Source organism: Hyla sarda, unplaced genomic scaffold (assembly GCF_029499605.1).
Source record: "Hyla sarda isolate aHylSar1 unplaced genomic scaffold, aHylSar1.hap1 scaffold_2752, whole genome shotgun sequence".
Taxonomy (NCBI): Eukaryota; Metazoa; Chordata; class Amphibia; order Anura; family Hylidae; genus Hyla; species Hyla sarda.
In genome coordinates, this window is record NW_026609453.1 from 10,132 (window position 1) to 31,637 (window position 21,506).

Below are 21,506 nucleotides of genomic sequence, written 5' to 3' on the forward strand. Positions count from 1 at the left end.
CCACCTGGTGAGCAGATTATCCAAAATTAAACTGAACATTCCTCTCTTGTTCCAAAATAATTTTAAGATCTACGTTTTCCTGAAGAAGAAGAAAGTCAACACATTGAAGAGCAAATGACGAGGCCGCACACTGCACCTTTCTTGAGCTCCACCATTTCAGACCTTAGCAAAAGACAAAGCTCTTTTGCCTCCATGGTGGAAAACAATGCGTATTCTCAAGTGGTCACTAACACTAAGTCCTTGACTGGCCGTGGCAACAAAGCGGCTGTAGCCAGGTTATTTTTTTTTATTTTAAGAATGTGTCCTTAAAGGGGTACTCCACTGCCCCAGCGTTCTGAACATTTTGCCCCGAATGCTGGGTGCGGGCTGCAGCGGTCGTGGCGTCACGGCCAGGCCCTTTGTGATTTCACACCACGCCCCCTCAATGCAAGTCTATGGGAGGGGGCCTGGCCACATCACGACCCCGCAACCAGCATTCGGAACAAAATGTTCCAAATGCTGGGGCAATGGAGTACCCCTTTAATACTCATGGGAGGTGCCTATAGTCTAAGTCAATGTATTCAAGCCATCAATGTCTTTTACATGATGCCTTGAATAGTAGAGAAGAGGGGACTCAATGATATGAACACTAGGTCACTTTCCTTGTGTGGTACAAGGACACCACCCCTCACCATCATTTCTCAATAGGTGGGCCCAGAACTTGTTCACCACTTTTCCATCTCTTGTCTGTTCACCCTCAAGTTGATTCCTTCTTTGGTGTCTGTGGTCATGGACCACATGCATAGCAACTACATGTGATGTCTCTATAATATGTTCACCCTTGCCCTGTAGCACAAGTGGGTCTTCTGGTCTATTCATTTCTAGTTGTACCCCCATTGTCCCATTGTAGTAGCTCTTCAGGCCTGCTCATATCTAGGTGTACACCCATTGTCCCATTGTAGGGGGTCTTCTGGTCCGCTCATATCTAGGTGTACACCCATTGTCCCATTGTAGGGGGTCTTCTGGTCCGCTCATATCTAGGTGTACACCCATTGTCCCATTGTAGGGGGTCTTCTGGTCCGCTCATTTCTAGGTGTACACCCATTGTCTGATGGTTAGATCTGTCCATCAAAACTCTATCTTTATTTATGTGTCTTGGTTAGAAGAATGGGATTTTACCCTAAGGTTACAACTTCTAGAAAAAAAAGGTGATGAACAAGTTCCCAGAAAAAAATGGTGGTGTTGGCAAACACTGGCCAGATGACCAATTTTTTATTTGTACCGCAAATGTACAAAAACATTCAAAAAGAAAATACAGTAAAATCTCCCTTAGCGGACATCTCCCAATGGCGGGCAGTTTTTAATTCCCCGGCAGAGTCCCATAAGACTTGATCTATTTGCACCCAAATAGGGGATACTCCCAAGAGTGGACAGGGACATACCCGAAAGGGAACAAAACATTCCCATTAGGGGACAAAACACTCCCAATAGAGGACAAACAGGCTTATGCGCTGTCCCTACCTTGTACACAGGGCCTCCGTCAGGTCAGGGGGTACAGCCAATACCCCAGTAAGGTGCCCAGGCTTCAATTGCACCCCAGTGCAGAAGCACCAGCACAGAAGCAGAAGACCGCTGTTTAAACAGTATTCTCCTGCTTCTGTACATCTGCCGGGCACATCATTCATCCACCCCTTCCCTGTTCCCTCCCTGTGCCACTTTATTTCCCTTGTGCCAAATAATCCCCCCCCCCCTTTATTAACTCATTTGCCCCATTATTTCTTCTTGATCCCCCCCTGTGCTATTTCATTCCAACTTTATAGCAAATTAATCACCCCCTCTTTACCACCCCCTATGCCATTTTATTCCCTGTATCTCCCTGTGCCACTTGATAAAGAGAGGGTGATTAATTTACACACAGGGTAATAAAGGGGGAATGAAATGGCATAGGGGGATCTAGGGGAAATTATGTAGCTCAGGGATTAAGGGGGGTAATTTGGCACAATTCAAAGGGGGGATAAGGTGCAAAAGATTTAAAGGGGGATGAAATGATGAAGGGGAGGGATAAGGGGAGTTTAAACAGCATTGGGAGATACTACTGTAATATTGCTTTTTATCATGTTTTATATGTAATTACACTCTGGAGTGAGTACAGGACAGTAATCTGTCATTTAGAAATATTTTTGAGTCTTTTTTTCCCAAATAGGGGACACTTCTCAGTAGCGTACACTTTTTTATTCTCCAGGAGTGTCCACTATTGGGATATTATACTGTATTAAAATAACTGAACTGTACAAGAAAGGACCTTCTTAATATTCTGTGGGTAATCACATTCAACATGAATAGCAGCCCCGACAGTATATAATTTCTGGATTTAATCATTTCACACACCGATCAAGCATATATTACCTCCACATTTTTTTAAAGTGTGGATACTAACAGTTACATTGACTTTGCCAGCAGTCATTATAAAAAAATGGTTGGAGAATGTACCATATTCTCAATACAAAAGAATAAGGAGGAATTGTACAAATGACATTGACTTCAAATCTCAAGCAGGAGTCTTACAAAAAAGATTTTGGGCGAAAAAATACCCTGAGAAATTACTGAATGATGCTTTCAAAAAAATCCATAATCAAACACAAGCAGACAGTTTGAAATCTAAAGAAAAATATAAACATAAAGAACCCAGACAGTGGGACACCAATTTCATAACCACTTTTAACACTTCGGCCCAAGAAATCAGAGGGATCCTTAATAATCACTGGCATATACTGGCCAATGATAATTTTCTCAAAGATATAGTACCCAGTAAGCCCTGCTTAACATTCCGTAGAGCTCCAACTTTAAAAAACATATTAGCCCCAAGTCAAATAATACCCCATGAAGCTATGCCCCATAGCAGTGCAAAACCAGGAAGCTTTTGTTGTGGTAATAAACAATGTTTATGTTGCCATGAAATCAGATCCAAATGCAGTTCTTTTAAATCAAAAGCCACTGGGGAAACTTTCCCAATCAAACATCATCTGAACTGTGAATCTGAATACGTTATATATCTAATTCAATGCTGTTGCGGACTCCAGTATGTCGGTCGGACGACACAAAAATTAAGGAGCCGAGTAAACAAACATTGTTTTAATATTAAAACCAAATATATGCTCCATGGTCTCTCAAGACATATCACTACCACTCACCCCAATGTCACTTCTAATTACTATTCCATAATTCCTATTGATTTTGTTCCCCCAAGTAGGTCCAATAGATTTGAAAATCTTAAAAGGTTGGAGGTCTATTGGATCTACAAGATTAACACATTACAACCTCTTGGTTTGAACGAAATTTCGGAGACAATTATAATTTGATACATTGTTGTTGTTTTTTTTTTTTTTTAAATTGGTTTTCATATAACAATACTCATATGTGCGTATTTCTGTCACTCTTTCGTATTAACTTTATTATTATAAAATTTTTCTGGTTACCACCAGAATTGATGTAATCATAGTTTTCAATTTTTATTTCTGATAAGATATTTTATTTTATTGATCATGTATGGCAATGTAATCATCCATTATTTTTTCTTCCTTATCACCTTGGTTCCCTTCCCCTTTCTCCCTCCCCCCCCCCATTCTTACTTTCTTGTCTTCCCTCAACCTTTCCCCCCCTCTTCATTCCTATTCCTTCCTTCCTTTCCCCCATCTTCCCCCTTTTTTTTTCTTCCTGATTATTCCCCCATCACAATCCCCTTTCATTTTACTTTCTTTTAGTGATATGCCCTATGACAACTTTCGCTAGATTGTTTAATAGCTCCATAAAACATCCATTATTCTTCTTACTACCAAATCAGTAGGATCCATTTAGGCATATGGGGATACAGTGTTATATACACTGATGTCACCACATAGTGAATTAATGGCCCCGCCCATTTTCACCTCTGCCACGGCATTATAGCGCTTGGGAATCGAGCGCTTATGCTGTGATGGTCCCGGCCAATATATTCATGTGCGCTCCATAAGACGAGCACACACGGCCATATATATCTCCCTGTTTCATCCCGCTGCTTAATTCACAGCAGTGCCATAGCTCCGCCCCCCTGCCCTTTGCCACTAACACCTAATGCTCCTTAATAAAGTGCATCCCCCTTATATATATATTTCCTTAGTTCAGTCACGGTCCACCAACTGTGACTTTAGTTAATGTAGTTACGTTTCCTTTTTTTTCCCTTTCAGATAGCATAACACGGGGCAGTGCCTTAGTCCCGCCCCTTTTGCCCTCCGCCACCGCTGTATAGCGCTCCACACCACAGTCTGATCTCTTACATAACTTTTTAGATTACAACCATCCTACACTACTTGTAATAACCATGGAATGTTCTGTCCACACTTTTTCAATGAATGAAGGAAGAGCTGCATACCTATATTCTATTAGCTTCCACCGAAACTTGGGCATTACCTATGTTGTTTTACTAAGTGCATGAGGAGATATGCTTGTTTTTTTTTTTTTTAAATAACAATTTTATTAGACATTTTCTAAACATTTGACAGAAATAGAGCAATAGAATGCTTTCTCGAAAAACAATATATCCCATTACATTACATGTCAAGAGCTACAACATATGCAATAGGACCGGCATATATCTTATACATCAGCATTCAGGTGGAATATTGCTCCATAAATCAGGACAGATGTTAATAAGCAATACTGCATTCAGGTTGATGAGTCGAGCAGATAAGGAGAGAAACTCCTCATGTGGAAACATCTGTCTTACAGTCTGACAAGGAAACAATCAGAAAAAAAAAAACATCAAATCAACATCAACTCAATCACAACTGCTACATTCACTCCTCTACTACTTCTAGGACTCCAAGAGTCCCCTTCAAGGACTGAGATACGCTTGTTTTAACAAATACTCTTAATATTTTAACACATTTTCATCAGATGTTCAAAGGATTGTATTTTATCTGTTCAAACAACATCAGTGCAAGTAAGAACTGTTATTTTTTATGTATTTTAAACTCTGTGATAGTTACGTCATTTACCTAACAGTGCTTGGAGAATATGCTAATTCTAAATTGACATAACTACTGTGTGCTAAACCTTTCCACAGCTATTTATTGCCTGTGTTTTACTGTTTTTGTATCAGCATTCTGTCCTGATGAAGGGCCCGTTTCGGGTCTGAAACGCGTTGATCTGTGCTTGGAATAAATGTTATCTTTTATCGAAATTGGTCTACTTTGTTAGACTGACTACCTCAAGGGATCTGGCGCTTGGAATAAGTTCCGTTTTTGTTTCTTCTGCTACCTATACCATTATCGGACCAGACGCTGCCTGGGATCGGGGGAATCAAGCTGCAGGATCCCATTTTATGATATATGCAATATCAGATGTTGTGCTCTGAGCGCAACACTACAGGGTGAGTGTTATTACCAGCATCTTCCTACCTGTGCCTAACGTACTTCACCAGGGGCGCTATTGTGTTAGTTTTTTTCTCTTTTTATCTTCTTATTATTCTGTCCTGGTCTCTGTCTGGAAGATGCCTGAACCTCCAGGTGACTGATCCCTTGTGCTGGCAGACACATTAATATGTCTGTCTCCGGTAGCCCCAGGTTTTACATACTTTTGCTTTTCTCAGAAGTGTTGTGTATCAGGATCTGCAGAAAGTGGTGTTACGTAAACGAGATATACTCAATAATTCAATGTATAGTAAGCATTTATAATGCTGGGCACTAGCTCCAGACATGATCACCCTAGTAAAGTCATTGGGTTCTTCTCCCCTCTGTACACTTGGGTTTATACATTCTTATAATAAAAGAGGCTAATAATTAAGTGACCCATTACTGGTCATCTGCATGGTTGCAAATAAAATGTCTGACCCAATGTAGGTGGCATGTTGGGTAAATAAAGTTATATGTTAATGCCTCTGGGACCAGGTGCATGGCATCATGTATATCACAATGTACCTATATGTGGGATCTATATGTTTCAGGCTTTGAGGCCTACCTGCTACCTACATGGGTAGAATTAGTTATCTCCTGTGTTTTTGACTCCTTCAGTGCGCTTGGAAACCTGGAAATCACAGAAGTTCATCCTGGAGGAGATTTTGTGAGAATTGTGCACCGATCTCTCAATAAAGAAGGAGACATTGGAGGTTTTCTTCTGCAACAGGATGTCCATGAATCTTCTGTGTCCATCTTACGCTTTCCCCCAAAATCCAGAGTCATTGCGAGCTGTGAAGTGACTGTAAGCAAAGGAGGGGCAGGGGGGGGGGGGTTCATTGTCGCAAAATATTGGGGGAGATTTATCAAAACCTGCCAATGAAAAAAGTTGCTGATTGCCCTTAGCAACCAATCTATTGCTTCTTTAAGATTTCAGAAAAGGCCTGTGAAAAATTAAAAGAAGCAATCTGATTGGTTGCTACTAGCAACTGGGCAACTTTTCTTCTGGACAGCTTTTGATAAATCTCCCCTATAATGTTTACCCAAAGGACAAAATTGTAAGCTTCTCAATTTTTATGATACAAAAATGCCTAGAAGAAATGAAGAACACAGTCAATCCTACAATGTATTACTGCATTGCAAACATGACATAATCTTTTCCATTTTGATCCCAGGTTTGCGCATCTGCAGCCGGTGTCCCCCAAAAACTGACTACCTTTGGGTAGAACAGACCAAATTTGTGACAGAACCAAAGTGTACAACCATATTGTGTAACCGGGATGGTCAAGATCCAGTAGAATTAAGGGTGTATGTGCCAGAGAAAAAGCTCATTGGTAGAGGGGGAGTTGAAGCTCCATTATGCATAATAGGGCCCCCACCTACCATGGTCCATTTATTTTCACAAGGGTTATTGGGCCCCCACAGGTACCAGGGCCCAAGAGTTACTGCAGTTTCTGTACCTAGGGCAAAACTGTGATGGGGGATATACTTTGGGGAAAAATTAATTACTGGAACCATCTCACCCATGGGACCTAAACTCCAACACTCCCAATATTGTGTGCTGGAAGCCCCCAAGGTCCTTAAGGTGGTAAAAGCCTTAGTTGCCCTCCTTATTCTTCTTCCCTGTCTGCACCCCATATTGTTATTCTCCTGAATGTGGTCTCCTTTGGACACTTAGAAAGAGGGGGGAACTTGGAACTGGAGAAATAGATTTATAACTTTTATTTTTTCCCTTTTTTAACATATATTTTTCCTTTGTGTTTTTTTTAGGCCATGGCTTGATTCACTCCTTTAAGTGAAAAAACAAGAAAATCATTAGAAAAATACAAGGTTTCCAAATCTGAAGCTGAAATCCTTTCATCTGAATTAACCCAGCCAATTTTCAATGTAGGACCAGGCCATTTTTTGCACATTTGACCACTGTCACTTTAAGTATTAATAAATCTGGGATGCTTTTACCTTTCATTCTGATTCTGAGATTGTTTCTTTCATGACATATTCTACTTTATGTTAGTGGTAAAATTTTGTCTATACTTGCATAATTTCTTGGGGGAAAATCCAAAATTTGATGAAAAAATTGAAAATTTTGGATTTTTTTATTTTATTTTGAAGCTCTCTGCTAATAATGAAAATGAATATTCCAAATAAATTATATTTTGATTCACATATACAATATGTCTACTTTATGTTGGCATCATAAAGTTGACAAGCTTTTACTTTTGGAAGACATCAGGGGGCTTCAAAGTATAGCAGCAATTTTCCACTTTTTCACAACATTTTCAAAATCGAAATTTTTCAGGGACCAGTTCAGATTTGAAGTGGATTTGAAGGGCCTTCATATTATAAATACCTCATAAATGACCCCATTATAAAAAAAAAATGCACCCCTCAAGTATTCAAAATGGCATTCAAAATGTTTGTTAACCCTTTAGGTGTTTCATGGGAATAGCAGCAAATGGAAGGAGAAAATTCAAAATCTTCATTTTTTACACTGGCATGTTCTTGTAGACCCAGTTATTGTATTTTTACAAGGGGTAAAAGGAGAGAAATATTCCTAAAATGTGAAATCCAATTTCTCTCGAGTAAGAAAATACCTCATAAGTGTATGTCAAGTGTTTGGCGGGCGCAGTAGAGGGCTCAGAAGGGAAGGAGCAACAGTGATATTTTGGAGAGTGAGTTTTTCTGAAATGGTTTTTGGGGGGGCATGTCACATTTAAGAAGCCCCTATGGTGCCAGAACAGCAGAGAAAAAAAAAAACACATGGCATACTATTTTGGAAACTACACCCCTCAAGGAACGTAACAAGGGGTTCAGTGAGCCTTAACACCCCACAGGTGTTTGACGACTTTTCATTAAAGTTGGATGTGTAAATTATTATTTTTTTCACTAAAATGCTGGTTTTCCCCAAAATTTTACATTTTAACAAGGGGTAATAGGAGAAAATGTGTAACTCCATCTCTTCTGAGTATGGAAATACCCCATGTGTGGGCATCAAGTGCACTGCAGGCGCACTACAATGCTCAGAAGAGAAGGAGTCACATTTGGCTTTTGGAATTTGAGTTTTTTACACTAAAATTCTGGGGTTACCCCATTTTTTTTTTTCATTTTCACAAGTGGAAACAGGAGAAAATGTCACTGTAAATTTGTAAATACATTTCTTTGGAGTAAGGACATACCTCATGTCTGGGCGTTAGGAGCTCTGAGGGTGCACACAGTCCTCTGAGGTGCAGGAGCGCAGTATGGTCCTTGAGCGTCTGCATTGCTACCTATATACCCAGAACAGTGGGACCCCCCCCCTCAAGGGGCATTACATGGGGTAAATAACTGGGGTGCACTAAGTAACTAAAGTGGGGGGCGTGGCTGAGCGCACTTGAAGATGGCTGCTTCTTGTTAGTGCTCCCTGAGGACCGGAGCTTCAAAGGGCTAACTAATCGTGTTATGGGCGGTAGACAATGGCAAAGAAAGAAGAAAGGGGTACCTAAAGACCCCCTCATCACCTCCAGGGGCATAGCGACCTACTTCTGCCCGGCGGTCCCTCAGAGATCCAACTGCGGCCTGGAGACGGCGCCCCCACCTCGAGGATCCGTCAGAGACGCTGCTGCTCCCCCTGTGTCTCAGCGCTCCGGAGCTCGGGAGCGCGCGTACGGGCGGGCTGCTGTACTGGTGTCGGAGGAGATCCGGGACCCACCGCTGACCTCCAACTGCAGCGCGGCAAGTATCTCACCCGCTGCAAACGAGCACAATTCAAGCTTGCCTCCCCTGGTGCCTCGCCCGACTCCTAGCAAAATGGCGCTTTGTGTGCAGGTCCTGGAGAGCGCGGCGCCACCATCAGAGACGCTCCTCATGTCTCCCGTGCAGGCCCCCTCTCCCTCTCGCCCGGAGACCCTGTCAGGTGCCCCGGAGGTTATCAGTGACAGACACAGCACTGCATATGGCAGAGAGCCTCTGCCACACAAATTAACTGTCTCCATACCTGAGAGGAGGGGTGAGCAGACCCATGACACTGTACTCCAACTCCCTGCTACTACAACTGCTGCAGACATGCCGAGGGAGGAGAGGAGAAAGTCTGAATCCTCATCACAGCCACAGTGTGCAGATACTGAGGACCCCCCTGGGCCTGCTGTTCAGGGCACCTCAGACCCATCGGCCTCCAGTGGGGGATCTACAGAGTGTGAAAGTCCACCAGGCTATTGGGGAGATAGCCCCCCGGCTAAAAATAAATTGTTCAGAACCCCTCAGAGACGCTCTTCCAGGAGTAGATCCCCTATGGAATACTCCTCATCAGAAGACTCTCACAAGAGGGGTACCCGGGGGAGTCGTCGCTCCCGCATGAGCACCCCCACCTCCAAGCCAACCATGTCTCATCTAAATATGCCTGACGCTGCTTACCCATCCTTGCCATCTCCTGAAGCAGCGGTGCACACTTTGAAGAGCCACCCTGAGCTCCAGGCATTGCTAGCGCTCTTACCTACTAAGGGTGACATGCTTTCATTGGCTGATAACCTGAAAACTGCTTGGAGAAAGGACTTTGAACCTGTTAAAACGGAAGTCTCACAACTATCTGGTAAAGTTGCTGACCTTGACCTTTTTCGCAAAGCTGTGACCTCTGAGATAGCTGAACTGCGGTCAGCGACTAAACAACTTCAAATATCACAGGCAACTACCATAGACCACTTGGATGACATGGACAATCGTGAAACAACGTCCGCATTAAGGGACTTCCAGAATCGGTTAGCTCTCAGGACCTCTCTGGCACTGTCCAAAATATTTTCAACTAAATCCTGAAACAACCCCTGGACACTCCCATCGAACTAGACAGGGTTCACAGAGCCCTAAAAGCAAAAGACCCAGATCCCAAGAAACCACGTGATGTGATTTGCAGAGTACATCACTACAATGTAAAAGAGCGGGTGATGCATAAAGCTCGAGACCTCAAACATCTCACCTACAATGGAGCAAATATCCACCTTTTCCCTGACCTCTCCCTACGCACTATTCGCCTGAGAGCAACGTTGAAACCACTCTTACAGATTCTGCTAAATGCCTGCATTGTTTATAGAGGGGGGTTTCCATTTTCGCTTACAGCTAGATACGGCAACACTACAGCGACACTTCGTCACCCCAGAGATCTTCCATCCTTTTTAGCGACCTTCAAGCTGCCAAGGGTCAACCTTCCTGATTGGGATGCGCTCTTCCCACAACCTCTTCAGTCATCGCATCTTTCCGTTCAACCTGAACTGATACTGCCGAGTGACATGGATACCACACCTGCCACACCACTGCCCCAGAGGCAGAAGCGTAAGACTTGACAGACCTATAGTATACAGTCTAACATTGCTCTTTGAACCCCCCATGGTGTGGGTCGCCATAGGTGCTGGCTGCAAGTTGGACTCTGGGTCTCTGTGACCACCCTCTTACTATTAGACACTTATGCCACTGCTGTGTTCTATGTTACTGTTATATATGATTGTTTCCCTCTGAGTAGGATTACTCCACCTGCCACTCAGTGTTCCTTTGCCGTTGTACGCCCCAAACTCCGAGTCATGGGCTATCTTATGGCCCCTCCTATTACTTCTTTTAAGCCCTACTCACCGCAAGATAAAGGTCATAATCTTGACCTTTAGCTTCCCATAATTCCCAATAGGTCCATTTTGAATGCTACTTGTTTTGACACTTACAGGATGCCCTTCGGTGCCCTCACCGCTTATCCCCATTAGGGTATTGATCAGACTGGCTCTGATCATTCTTCTGGTCCTTATGACCATTTCTGATAGTCCCCCCGTAGCGGTCACCAGGTACTCGCTGCTGATTGTCAGTCCTCTTTCCTTTTGTGTCACTCCCTCTCTGACTCCCCTCTTCTCACTCACTGCCCTTTTCCTATCTATTTGCAGACAAGTGCTTTACATCGTTGCCGTGATCTGGAGAGAGACATTGCGGATGTTGCGGTCTTCAGGTGATACAGTGTTAGTTCCAGGCTCCTAACCGAATGATGGCGGACATTAAGGTAACTACACTTAACGGGAAGGGATTCAACATCCCCGAGAGGCGTAATCAAATCCTCTACTCACTACACAAACAGAGATCACACATCATAGCCTTACAGGAAACACATTTCAGAAAGGGACAGACTCCTAAATTTCAGAACCGTTACTATCACAACGGGGTACATGGTACCAACCCAGAGGCGAAAACCAAGGGGGTATCACTGGGATACCACAAATCCCTCCCACTGAAAATAGTAGATTTCAAAATTGACCCACACGCTAGATATTTGTTTGCTAACTGTGAACTTCTGGGACACAACCTTACCATTGCCTCTATTTATGCCCCAAATCATGGGCAAACCTCGTTTATATGCTCCACACTAGAGAATCTGTCCGCCTTTGCTACAGGCCAGATAATATTATGTGGTGACTTCAATACCCCCATGTCCCCCCTATCGGACTCAACCTCGGGTCACTCACACCTATCATATAGACAACTTAGATTGATCAAACAAAAATTGCATTCACTACAACTAGCTGATGTCTGGCGCACTTTGCACCCTCAGGGCCGTGATTTCACCTTCTATTCCCACCCCAGACAGATGTATAGCCGTATCGACTACATTTACTGTGCACACCATTTGCTCCCATCAGTGGTCTCCGCTGCAATTGGTAACATAACATTCTCGGACCATGCCCCGGTACACTTTTCTTTTAGGCTCCCCCCATTCTCTAAACCACACGCAACATGGAGGTTGAATGACTCTCTTCTGTTGGACCCATTGTGCTCCCGGGACATTAAGCTGGCAATAGATAACTTCCAAACAGATCATACTCATGACGACACCTCCCCGCTCATCAAGTGGGAAGCCATGAAGTGTGTCTTGCGCGGTGTTCTGGTTTCGCATGGGGCCCGACTGAAGAGAGAAAACACATCCAAACTCTCTTCCCTCTATTCGCAGCTTCACTCACTAGAATCACTACACAAAAGGACACTACATGAGCAGACCCTTAGAGTCCTCATAAAAGTACGACAAGACCTCCTGTCCCTGCTTAACAGCAAACATAAGTACTATAAACAGCTGACTGGCAGAAACTATTACGAATGGGGGAACAAAGCGGGGCGGATGCTGGCCAGAGCGTTGAGGGAGAAAAAATCCTCGCTCTTTGTTTCCTCCATTGTCTCCCCCTCTTCTAATAGACAGTTACACCTCACCCCAGACATCCTCTCCGCATTTAGACAATACTAATCTGACCTCTATAATCTTCCTCCTCCTTCCTTTCCATCCCCTGCAAATAGGCCCTCCCTGACGGACTACATTGCCTCCACGGCGCTCCCGGCTCTTTCTGAGGATGTGGTGTCTGCCCTGGAGGAACCGTTCTCTCCGGAGGAGCTTGACATAGTTATCTTGGGTCTTCCGGCTGGGAAATCCCCGGGTCCGGATGTCTACACAGCAAAGTTTTACAGGTCCCTCCGGACAGAGCTCTCCCCCATGCTCCTGACGACCTTTAACTCCATTTCGGGATCCTCGGCCATACCTGACTCCTTCCCTAGAGCCTATATAACAGTTATCCCCAAAGACGGTAAAGACGTGTCCCTATGCCAAAATTACAGACCCATTTCCCTCCTGAACGTTGACACCAAAATCTTCGCTAAACTGTTGGCAAACTGACTGGCGGTTCACATGAATACCCTGATACACCCAGACCAAGTGGGCTTCATACGTGGCAGGGAGGCTAGAGATAATACCCTGCGTGCCTTCTCGGCAATACATTATGCTCGTAAAAACGACCTTCCTCTCTTTCTATTATCTCTGGATGCTGAAAAGGCCTTTGACCGAGGGGACTGGAGTTTCCTAGCGGAGACATTATCCCAGTTGGGAATTGGTGACAGGATGAGGGGCCGGATTATGTCACTTTACTCTAACCCACAAACCCAAATCCGTGTGAACGGCCAGTTGTCTAGTCCTTTTCGCATTTCTAATGGCACGAGGCAAGGCTGCCCCTTGTCACCCCTCCTTTATGTCCTATGCATGGAGCACCTGCTCAATGCGATACGACTAAACCAGAACAATAGGGGTCTACAGACACCCTCGTGCCATTGCAAATGTTCGGCCTTTGCTGACGACCTCCTGCTCTTCCCATCAGCCCCGCTGACGACCCTTCCCTCTCTACTATCGACAATACGGACGTTTTCCCAATACAGTAATTACAAACTAAACCCGACTAAGAGTGAGGCGCTAAATATTACCATCCCGAGACACTTAGTATGTCAGCTTAAAACGACTTACCCTTTCAAATGGGGTGACAGATCCCTTACATATTTGGGGATCCAGGTCCCTGCAAATCTGTCTGATGTCTTCCTCTTGAACTACCCCCCTCTATTCAGCGTGTTGCGCTCGGACTTAACCAGATGGGAGCGTAGGGACTTCTCGTGGATAGGGAGAATCAATGTGATCAAGATGAATGTACTCCCTCGACTGTTGTACTTGTTCTCTACTGTCCCGGCTTTACTCAATAGACATTTTTTTCCGGGGACTCTCTGCGCTCCTGTCTGGTTTTGTCTGGGCCCGTAGATGCCCTAGAGTGGCACGTAGGATTCTGGGCGCGTAGGATTCTGGTTAGGAGGAAGATGGATGGTGGTCTGGGCTTACCTGATTGTCTTTTCTATCATTTGGCCTCGGTACTGTCCAGGGTGCTGGATTGCCACTCCACTGAGCCCTTAAAACTATGGATTCAGTTGGAAAATGATACTACCTCACATGACCCCAAAACGGTACTGTGGAGTCCAGACCCACCTCCCCTGATGAGGAACCTTGGTTCATATCCTCCCGTGACTGCCTCCTTGCTTCATATCAAACGTACATACCTGCCCGGCTTACATCTGTTCACGCCTGACGGCCCATTGACCCCCATATTTCACAATTTTCGTTTTGCACCTGCTTTTGCCGGTTCCTACTTCCTTGGACTTCAAAAACATACTGGTCCCACATTTCAAAACCTTTTGACTGCATCCTCTCTGAAGCCGCTATCAGACATAATGGAGGGACACACACCAACCTTCATACAATCGTTCCAATACCACCAACTGCAACACTTTTACGCTGCCAACATCGACACCTTGCGACTGCACCGCCCACTCTCCCCCTTTGAAAAGCTGTGTACCTCTAACACGGCTTCTTTTAGACCGGTTAGTTCGGTATATAGCTTACTACTAGATACCCTACGATCTGATCCCCTCCCTTATAGGGATGGCTGGGAAAGGGAACTGGAGAGGAAACTGGATGATGGAGACTGGGCGATGGCGGTGCGCTGGTGCCACAAACTCTCGATCTCTACTAGAGCGCAAGAAACCAACTACAAGTTGCTCTCCAGATGGTACCGTGTCCCCTCCCTGTTGACCAAACTTTATCCAGGAATCCCCGACATATATGGGTGTCATGCCCCAGTTTAGACCTCTTTTGGTCCCAGGTTCTGGACACGGTACACAGGCTCACGAACATTCGCCTCACCAAAACTCTGGCTCCACTACTGCTGACAGTCCTCCCCCCAGGTCTTCCTAGATGGCATCTAAGACTAACAAGATTTATGATCCAGGCGGCGCGTACGGTAATACCTAGGCTCTGGAAATCATCCTCCCCGCCCTCAATTACATCTTGGTTTCAGGAGATATCCCACCTACATAGAATGGAGGAATTAATTGCTGACTCCAGACACCAGGTAGAGAAACACCACCTTATTTGGGGCCCCTGGCTTGCCTTCACAGACACCGCTGACTTTAGATCCATACACCCAGACCCGAACAGCAACTCTAATCACTGACTCTCGGATGATTTGTTACTGCCACCACTCATATCGGTTACGCCTGGGAACCCACTCCGCTCGCCTCTCCTGAAGGTCAGTTCGCCTGCGTGTAATGTGATTGCAGCATACTACTTGTAGACATAGCTCTCTGCACTTGCCCTCTTGTCAGATAATTCTCCTCCTTCTCTCTCGTTCCCCCCCTCTTTTTCTTTAAACCCTCCTTCCCTCTCCTCATCTTTCTCTCCCCCTCTCAGTCTTTCTCTCCCTTTTCTATGTCTCTTCTCCCCCCCCCTTCCCCCTCGTCCCTCATCTCCAAATTTATGCATTACTGATCCTACAGTTTTTTATTTTGTTTTTAATTAATGCTTTACATGCCTAAGTTTGCTGCAGACCCCGAAAGGGGATCCGTAGGAGTTGGATATTGGATATTACATTGCCTTACGGTGTTCCAGAAATACAGATGTCAATACCTGCCTTCCTCCTGAGGATTGGCGAGAGTTCTGATATGATATATTGTTCTGTTTACCGTTTCTGCTTGTCAGGGGCCTCTGTAGGCATGCCTCATCCATACTGTGTCCTGAGGATTTTACCTACTTACCGTGCAAGCCCCGTCATAACTACATGCTGTTTGCATAATCTGTATTATATCACATTCATGGATGACTTGCTTTTCTTGTATTGTTTATCTTACAATTTTCAAATAAACCTTTAATGCAAAAAAAAAAAAAATATGTATAAGTAACTAAAGTGGGGTACAGTGGACCGTTAACTACATAACATAGTAAACTACGGTTTTAGGTCCGGTCAGGAAACCACATACGGGTCAAAACTGAGCCGACCGGAGTCACCGTTTGACTCCCTTCGGATTGTTAAAGTAAATGGAGTCACGGGCTGATTCGGCTGGGGTACGGGAGCGCCCGGCTTGCCCCTCCCCCCGCCGACACCCGTATGTACAAAACGTGGTGTGAATGCACCATAAGATAAGCAAGACTGTCTCGTCAGCACAGTGAAATGGGAGACCACCACTGGTGCGAGTCCCGGGGTGGGACAGAGTGTTACAGTGTTGTGGTTAAACTTTACTTTCCTGGAAAAGTTTCTGAGTTGCCCATAGCAACCAGATTGCTTCCTTCCTTTTTCAGAGGCCTTTTCAAAAATGAAAGAGGCAATCTGATTGGTTGCTATGGGCAACTCAGCTGCTTTTCCAGTAAAGTAAAGTTAAACCACATCACTGTAACACTCTGTCCCACCACGGGTTTTCACACCAGTGGTGGTCTCCCATTCCACTGTGCTGCCAAGACAGTTCTGCTTATCTTACTGTTTTACATGCCATGAGATCCCCATAGACCACAATAGGCCTATTGGTTTCAATGGGCAAAAAAATCACATATTGAATGCACTAGTCACAGTTCCTATACCATTAAAGAAGGGAGGGCTCAACATTCGCAAATATGCGCATATGCGGAAAACCAGTGTAGGGGAAGAGTTGTGCAGTTGCCCATAGCAACCAATCAGATTGCTTCTTTTATTTTTGGAAAGGCCTCTGAAAAATGAAGGAAGCAGTCTGATTGGTTGCTATGGGCAACTTAGAAACTTTTCCAGGAAAGTAAAGTTTAACCACAACACTGTAACACTATGTGCCACCCTGGGACTCGAACCAGTGGTGGTCTCCCATCCATTGGGCTGCCGAGACAGTCTTGTTTATTTTACTGTTTTACATGCTGTGAGATCCCCATAGACCATATTGGGCCAATTGGTTTCAAAGGGCAAAAAATAACACAGTTAATGCTAGTCATAGTTCCCCATACCATTAAAGAAGGGAGGGCTCAATATTCACAAATATGTGCATACCAAATATGCGAATTTTGCGAATATATGATGAATATTCGTAAAATATCGCAAATTCGAATATGGCCTATGCCGCCCATCACTACTCCCTTGTTGTTGCTTCACACGCTTTAGCACTAAAGGAGCGGGAGACCTTGGATGATTTTCTTTGTTTCTCACGTTATGTGGAGATGAGGACCCCCTGATGAATGTTCATGTCTGTGCCCTTCATTTCTCCTCAGATGTTCTAAGCGCAGAGCAGAGAAATAGTAAAGATGGAAATGGACACCAAAGGTGCAGGAACTAGAAATGGCCCATCCGGTCAGCAGGGGTAAGAAGTCATTTCTCTATTGTAATAGGATATATAGGGAAAAATATAGAGATGGTGCTTTATAGTGCTGGTTATCTGCGGTATTAGCAGAGAGATAAACAGATAGGTAAAGGACCTGCTCACCTTTATAGGTTGTGCTATATTACAGGCACAACACTGATAATCACTTTGGGTAGATCGTTGGTCACTGGTGTGTCGGGAACAGCTGGCCGTTGGTCCCATTGAGGACGGTGAAGAATTCAAGAGTACAGATGTGGGAGGTGGAAATCCTAGCAGGGGTTTCCTTTTTCTTCCAGTGAAGATCTGACTGCGGCACTGTAGCGATACATCGGCATAATTACACAGGAGTCAGGTGTAGAATAGCAGTACTTTTTATTAGTAATCATAAAAAAAGTGACATACAGGGGTGGACTACATGTTTCGGAGGGGCTCCCTCTTTCCTCACGTCCAGGTTACAGTGTATAGGTAAAGCATCTTATATATCCAACTCAATGCAAGAATCTTGACACTCGGTCAAAAAGTATCCGCACTCACCGCTAAGATAGCGTATTCAAGCTCCAAACGTGGACATCGGACAACCAGGCAGAGACGTGGGACGCTCAGGGAGGAGGCGACTGCTGGTGGTTTCACGCTATGAAGAGCGCTTCATCCGGCCTTATGAAGTCTGGGACTTGAACCCACACAACTACCAGGACCTTACTGTTTAGCGTTCTGCCTCGCTAGCTGCAAGATTCCCAAAGACCACAATGGGCCTAATAATTTCAATGGGCAAAAAATCACAATGTTATAGAACCAGACTACACTGTCCTATAAACCAACAGGACCTGTACGACAGACCCTGGAGACTGACATCACACTCAGCCTTCACATGGTTGGGTGGGGCAAACCTTCAACTGTTGCAAAACTACAACTCCCAGAATGCACTGGCAGACTGTACATTCTGGGAGTTGTAGTTGAGTTAGGAAACAGACTCTAGCTCAGTGTTTCCCAAACAGTGTGCCTACAGCTGTTGCAAAACTACAACTACCAACATTCACTGACAGCCGAAAGGCATGCTAGGAGTTGTAGTTATGCAACAACTGGCGAATAACATTTTGGAGACCGCTAAGTGATCTCCAAACTGTAGCCCTCCAGATGTTGTAAAACTACAACTCCAAGCATGCCCAGACTGTTCTGGCATGCTGGGAGTTGTAGTTCTGCAACATCTGAAGGGCCAGACATTGCAGAACTACACTGTCCAGTTTCCCTGGCCGTCTGGGCATGCTGGTAATTGTAGTTTTAAAACATCTGTTACTTATTGTGGTCTCCAAACTGTGCCACTTCATATGTTGCAAAACTACAACTCCCAGCATGCCCAGTCAGTGCATGCTGAAGGTTGTAGTTTTGCAACATCTGGAGTACCCCAGTTTGGAGACCACAGTGGTCTGCAAACTGTGGTGCTCCAGATGTTACAAAACTACAACTCCTAGCATGCCCAGAAGGCTTTTTTTTTTATATATATATATAATGTTTTATTTATTTATTTTTTTTTAAGAGAGAAAAAAATGAATTATTTGTGAACCATGCGAACATAAATTATTGGGAGATTTAACTCCCCCCAAATATTCTCAAACGTGCTTTGAATTTCTGGACATTTATGGTTATCGAGAAATAAATAGGAAGGGAAATGCCCAATAGAACCTGATGTTATACGGATAATGTACAAGTGATTCTTATAATGGAGATCTAGGGGGACAATAATCACAATAGATCCCAGAGATCATCACTGAATAGACGAGGGATCTGCGGATACAATACAGTCTGTTAAGGATCCTACAGAAAGTCCGGATCGTCTTGTATCTGGATCAGGATTATTACTTTCCTTCTCAGAATCTTCTCCTTTGTTCTCTTCCCTTATTCTTCATCTTCAGCCACTCTGACCCCCTCACTGCTCTCCGCTCCCTCCGCTGTCCTCGCCGGTTCCCGCTATCCCTGTCTCCTTTCTCCCGCTCTCTTCTCACCGCTGAGCAGCCCGGAGATCACCCGCCGACCCCACCATTTCCACACCCAGAGCTTCAGTCGGATGATATCTTATACCTGCGGCATCTTCCTCCTCTCTTACCGACCGAACACTCCCCGGAGCCCGTGTATTTTCCTCCAGACAGCAGAGATCCTGAAGAGAAGGAAGCGCCATCATAGTCTGGTGTATTTGGGGAATCCTGTTGGGGTTTACTGGGGCAGAACAGGACAGGAGCGCAGATATACTGAGGAATTAGAGCCCAGGATCTAAGGGGAGGAGGCCGAGGGTTTACAGAAGTCTTGGGGCGCATTGCCAATCATACATATCATCAGGAGACACTTTGACCTCTTAATTTTACCCCAAAACCTTTGAACCGATCATTAAAATGTAGCTTTTAAATACTCATTACATACACTGTAGTATAACCTGCGTTTTATATAAAACAAATTAAGAGTGGGTGAGAAATGTGTGTATGTGTGTGTGTGTGTATATATATATATATATATATATATATATATATATATATATATATATATAAAACAAAAAAATGTGGTCTCAAATGGCTGGAGGTGCTCAACCCCAAATGCGGTTGTGCATTTATACTGGGGGAGCAGATCCTGCTCTTGTAGTCCGTTGCTAAGGGCGATCCCCAGCATAGAAAATGCATACAATGGAGGATGCCTGCAGTGAACTACAAGTGCCACAATAGAATCCTACACCAGATAAACGGTGTGGATGTGTAACAATTAGAATACAATATATATATATATATATATATATATATATATATATATATATATATATATATATATATATACACATACATACACACATTACAATGCATATGCCTTTGTCCTAGATCCTCAACAAGAGACACAAGCTCCCGGCTTGACTATATTCTCCATATTAGAGAAAATGGTATCGTGGTGTTCATATAACATCTAGTTGTATCTGTTTGCGCCTCTGTAACAATTTTAGTGTCAGTTCTTGAGGAAATGTAAAGACTTGTTACAATTTGGCAACATGCAAAGTTTAGAATACAAAGCTCTCACCACCAGGTGTCGCTATTGTAACACACTAACTGATTTGTATATCCTGAAACTGTAAGAATTTCGTGCAGTGACTAATAGAAAATATTTATTGGAAATTATTAAAATTGATTAACCAGAAACGTTTTTCTGATTTTAACCCTCTACTCTACTTAATAGGTTGTGCACATATGAAGTTACCAACCCATACAGAGAATTACTGGGCATTTTGTTCGATCATGGGGGCGCCCTACTGTACTGCCCCATGTAAATGTATATAGAGATTGGAAATAGTGAAGCAGATAGAGCTCCGAGGAATTGTAGGCATAAAGGAGTCTGTATCCGAGGAGCGGGGAATCAGTGTGAACGCCCGAGACCCGGCATCGTGTCATACATGGGGGGCGCTATCATCGCTGAGGATGGGCCCCGCCGCTTCAGAACAAAGATTCATCACAGACGTCACATGTTGTTTTGGCGGGCTCTAGTTTGTATGAATCAGCCAATGGGATGAAGGGGTGTGGTTAACATGAGCCAATGGGGATGAGACCAGGAGTATAAATATTCTGCTCTGCGATCTCTTCCCATCATTTCTCCGCTGTGTACGTGTACAGAGGATCATGGCCAGGACCAAGCAGACCGCTCGTAAATCCACCGGAGGGAAAGCTCCCCGCAAGCAGCTGGCTACCAAGGCCGCAAGGAAGAGCGCTCCCGCCACTGGTGGGGTGAAGAAGCCTCACCGCTACCGTCCAGGTACAGTGGCTCTCCGTGAAATCCGCCGCTACCAGAAGTCCACTGAGCTGCTGATCCGGAAGCTCCCCTTCCAGCGCCTGGTGAGAGAGATCGCCCAGGACTTCAAGACCGATCTTCGCTTCCAGAGCTCGGCGGTCATGGCCCTGCAGGAGGCCAGCGAGGCTTACCTGGTGGGACTCTTTGAGGACACCAATCTGTGCGCCATCCACGCCAAGAGGGTCACCATCATGCCCAAAGACATCCAGCTGGCCCGCAGGATCCGTGGGGAGCGAGCTTAGATCTGCCCGGGACCCGCATACAACACAAAGGCTCTTTTCAGAGCCACCTAATTCTCCATAAAATGAGCTGATATCACCATCTTATGTTTTTCTGTCCCGA

At 44.6% G+C, this 21,506-nt stretch overlaps 1 protein-coding gene across 1 annotated transcript; it reads left to right on the forward strand.

Moving 5' to 3' along the window:
• Positions 1 to 20,989: 20,989 nt before the first annotated feature.
• Positions 20,990 to 21,421, forward strand: LOC130325792 (histone H3). Its single transcript, XM_056553324.1, has one exon. It carries the CDS (start codon positions 20,996 to 20,998, stop codon positions 21,404 to 21,406), a length of 411 nt encoding a protein of 136 aa, XP_056409299.1. The 5' UTR covers positions 20,990 to 20,995; the 3' UTR covers positions 21,407 to 21,421.
• Positions 21,422 to 21,506: the final 85 nt, after the last annotated feature.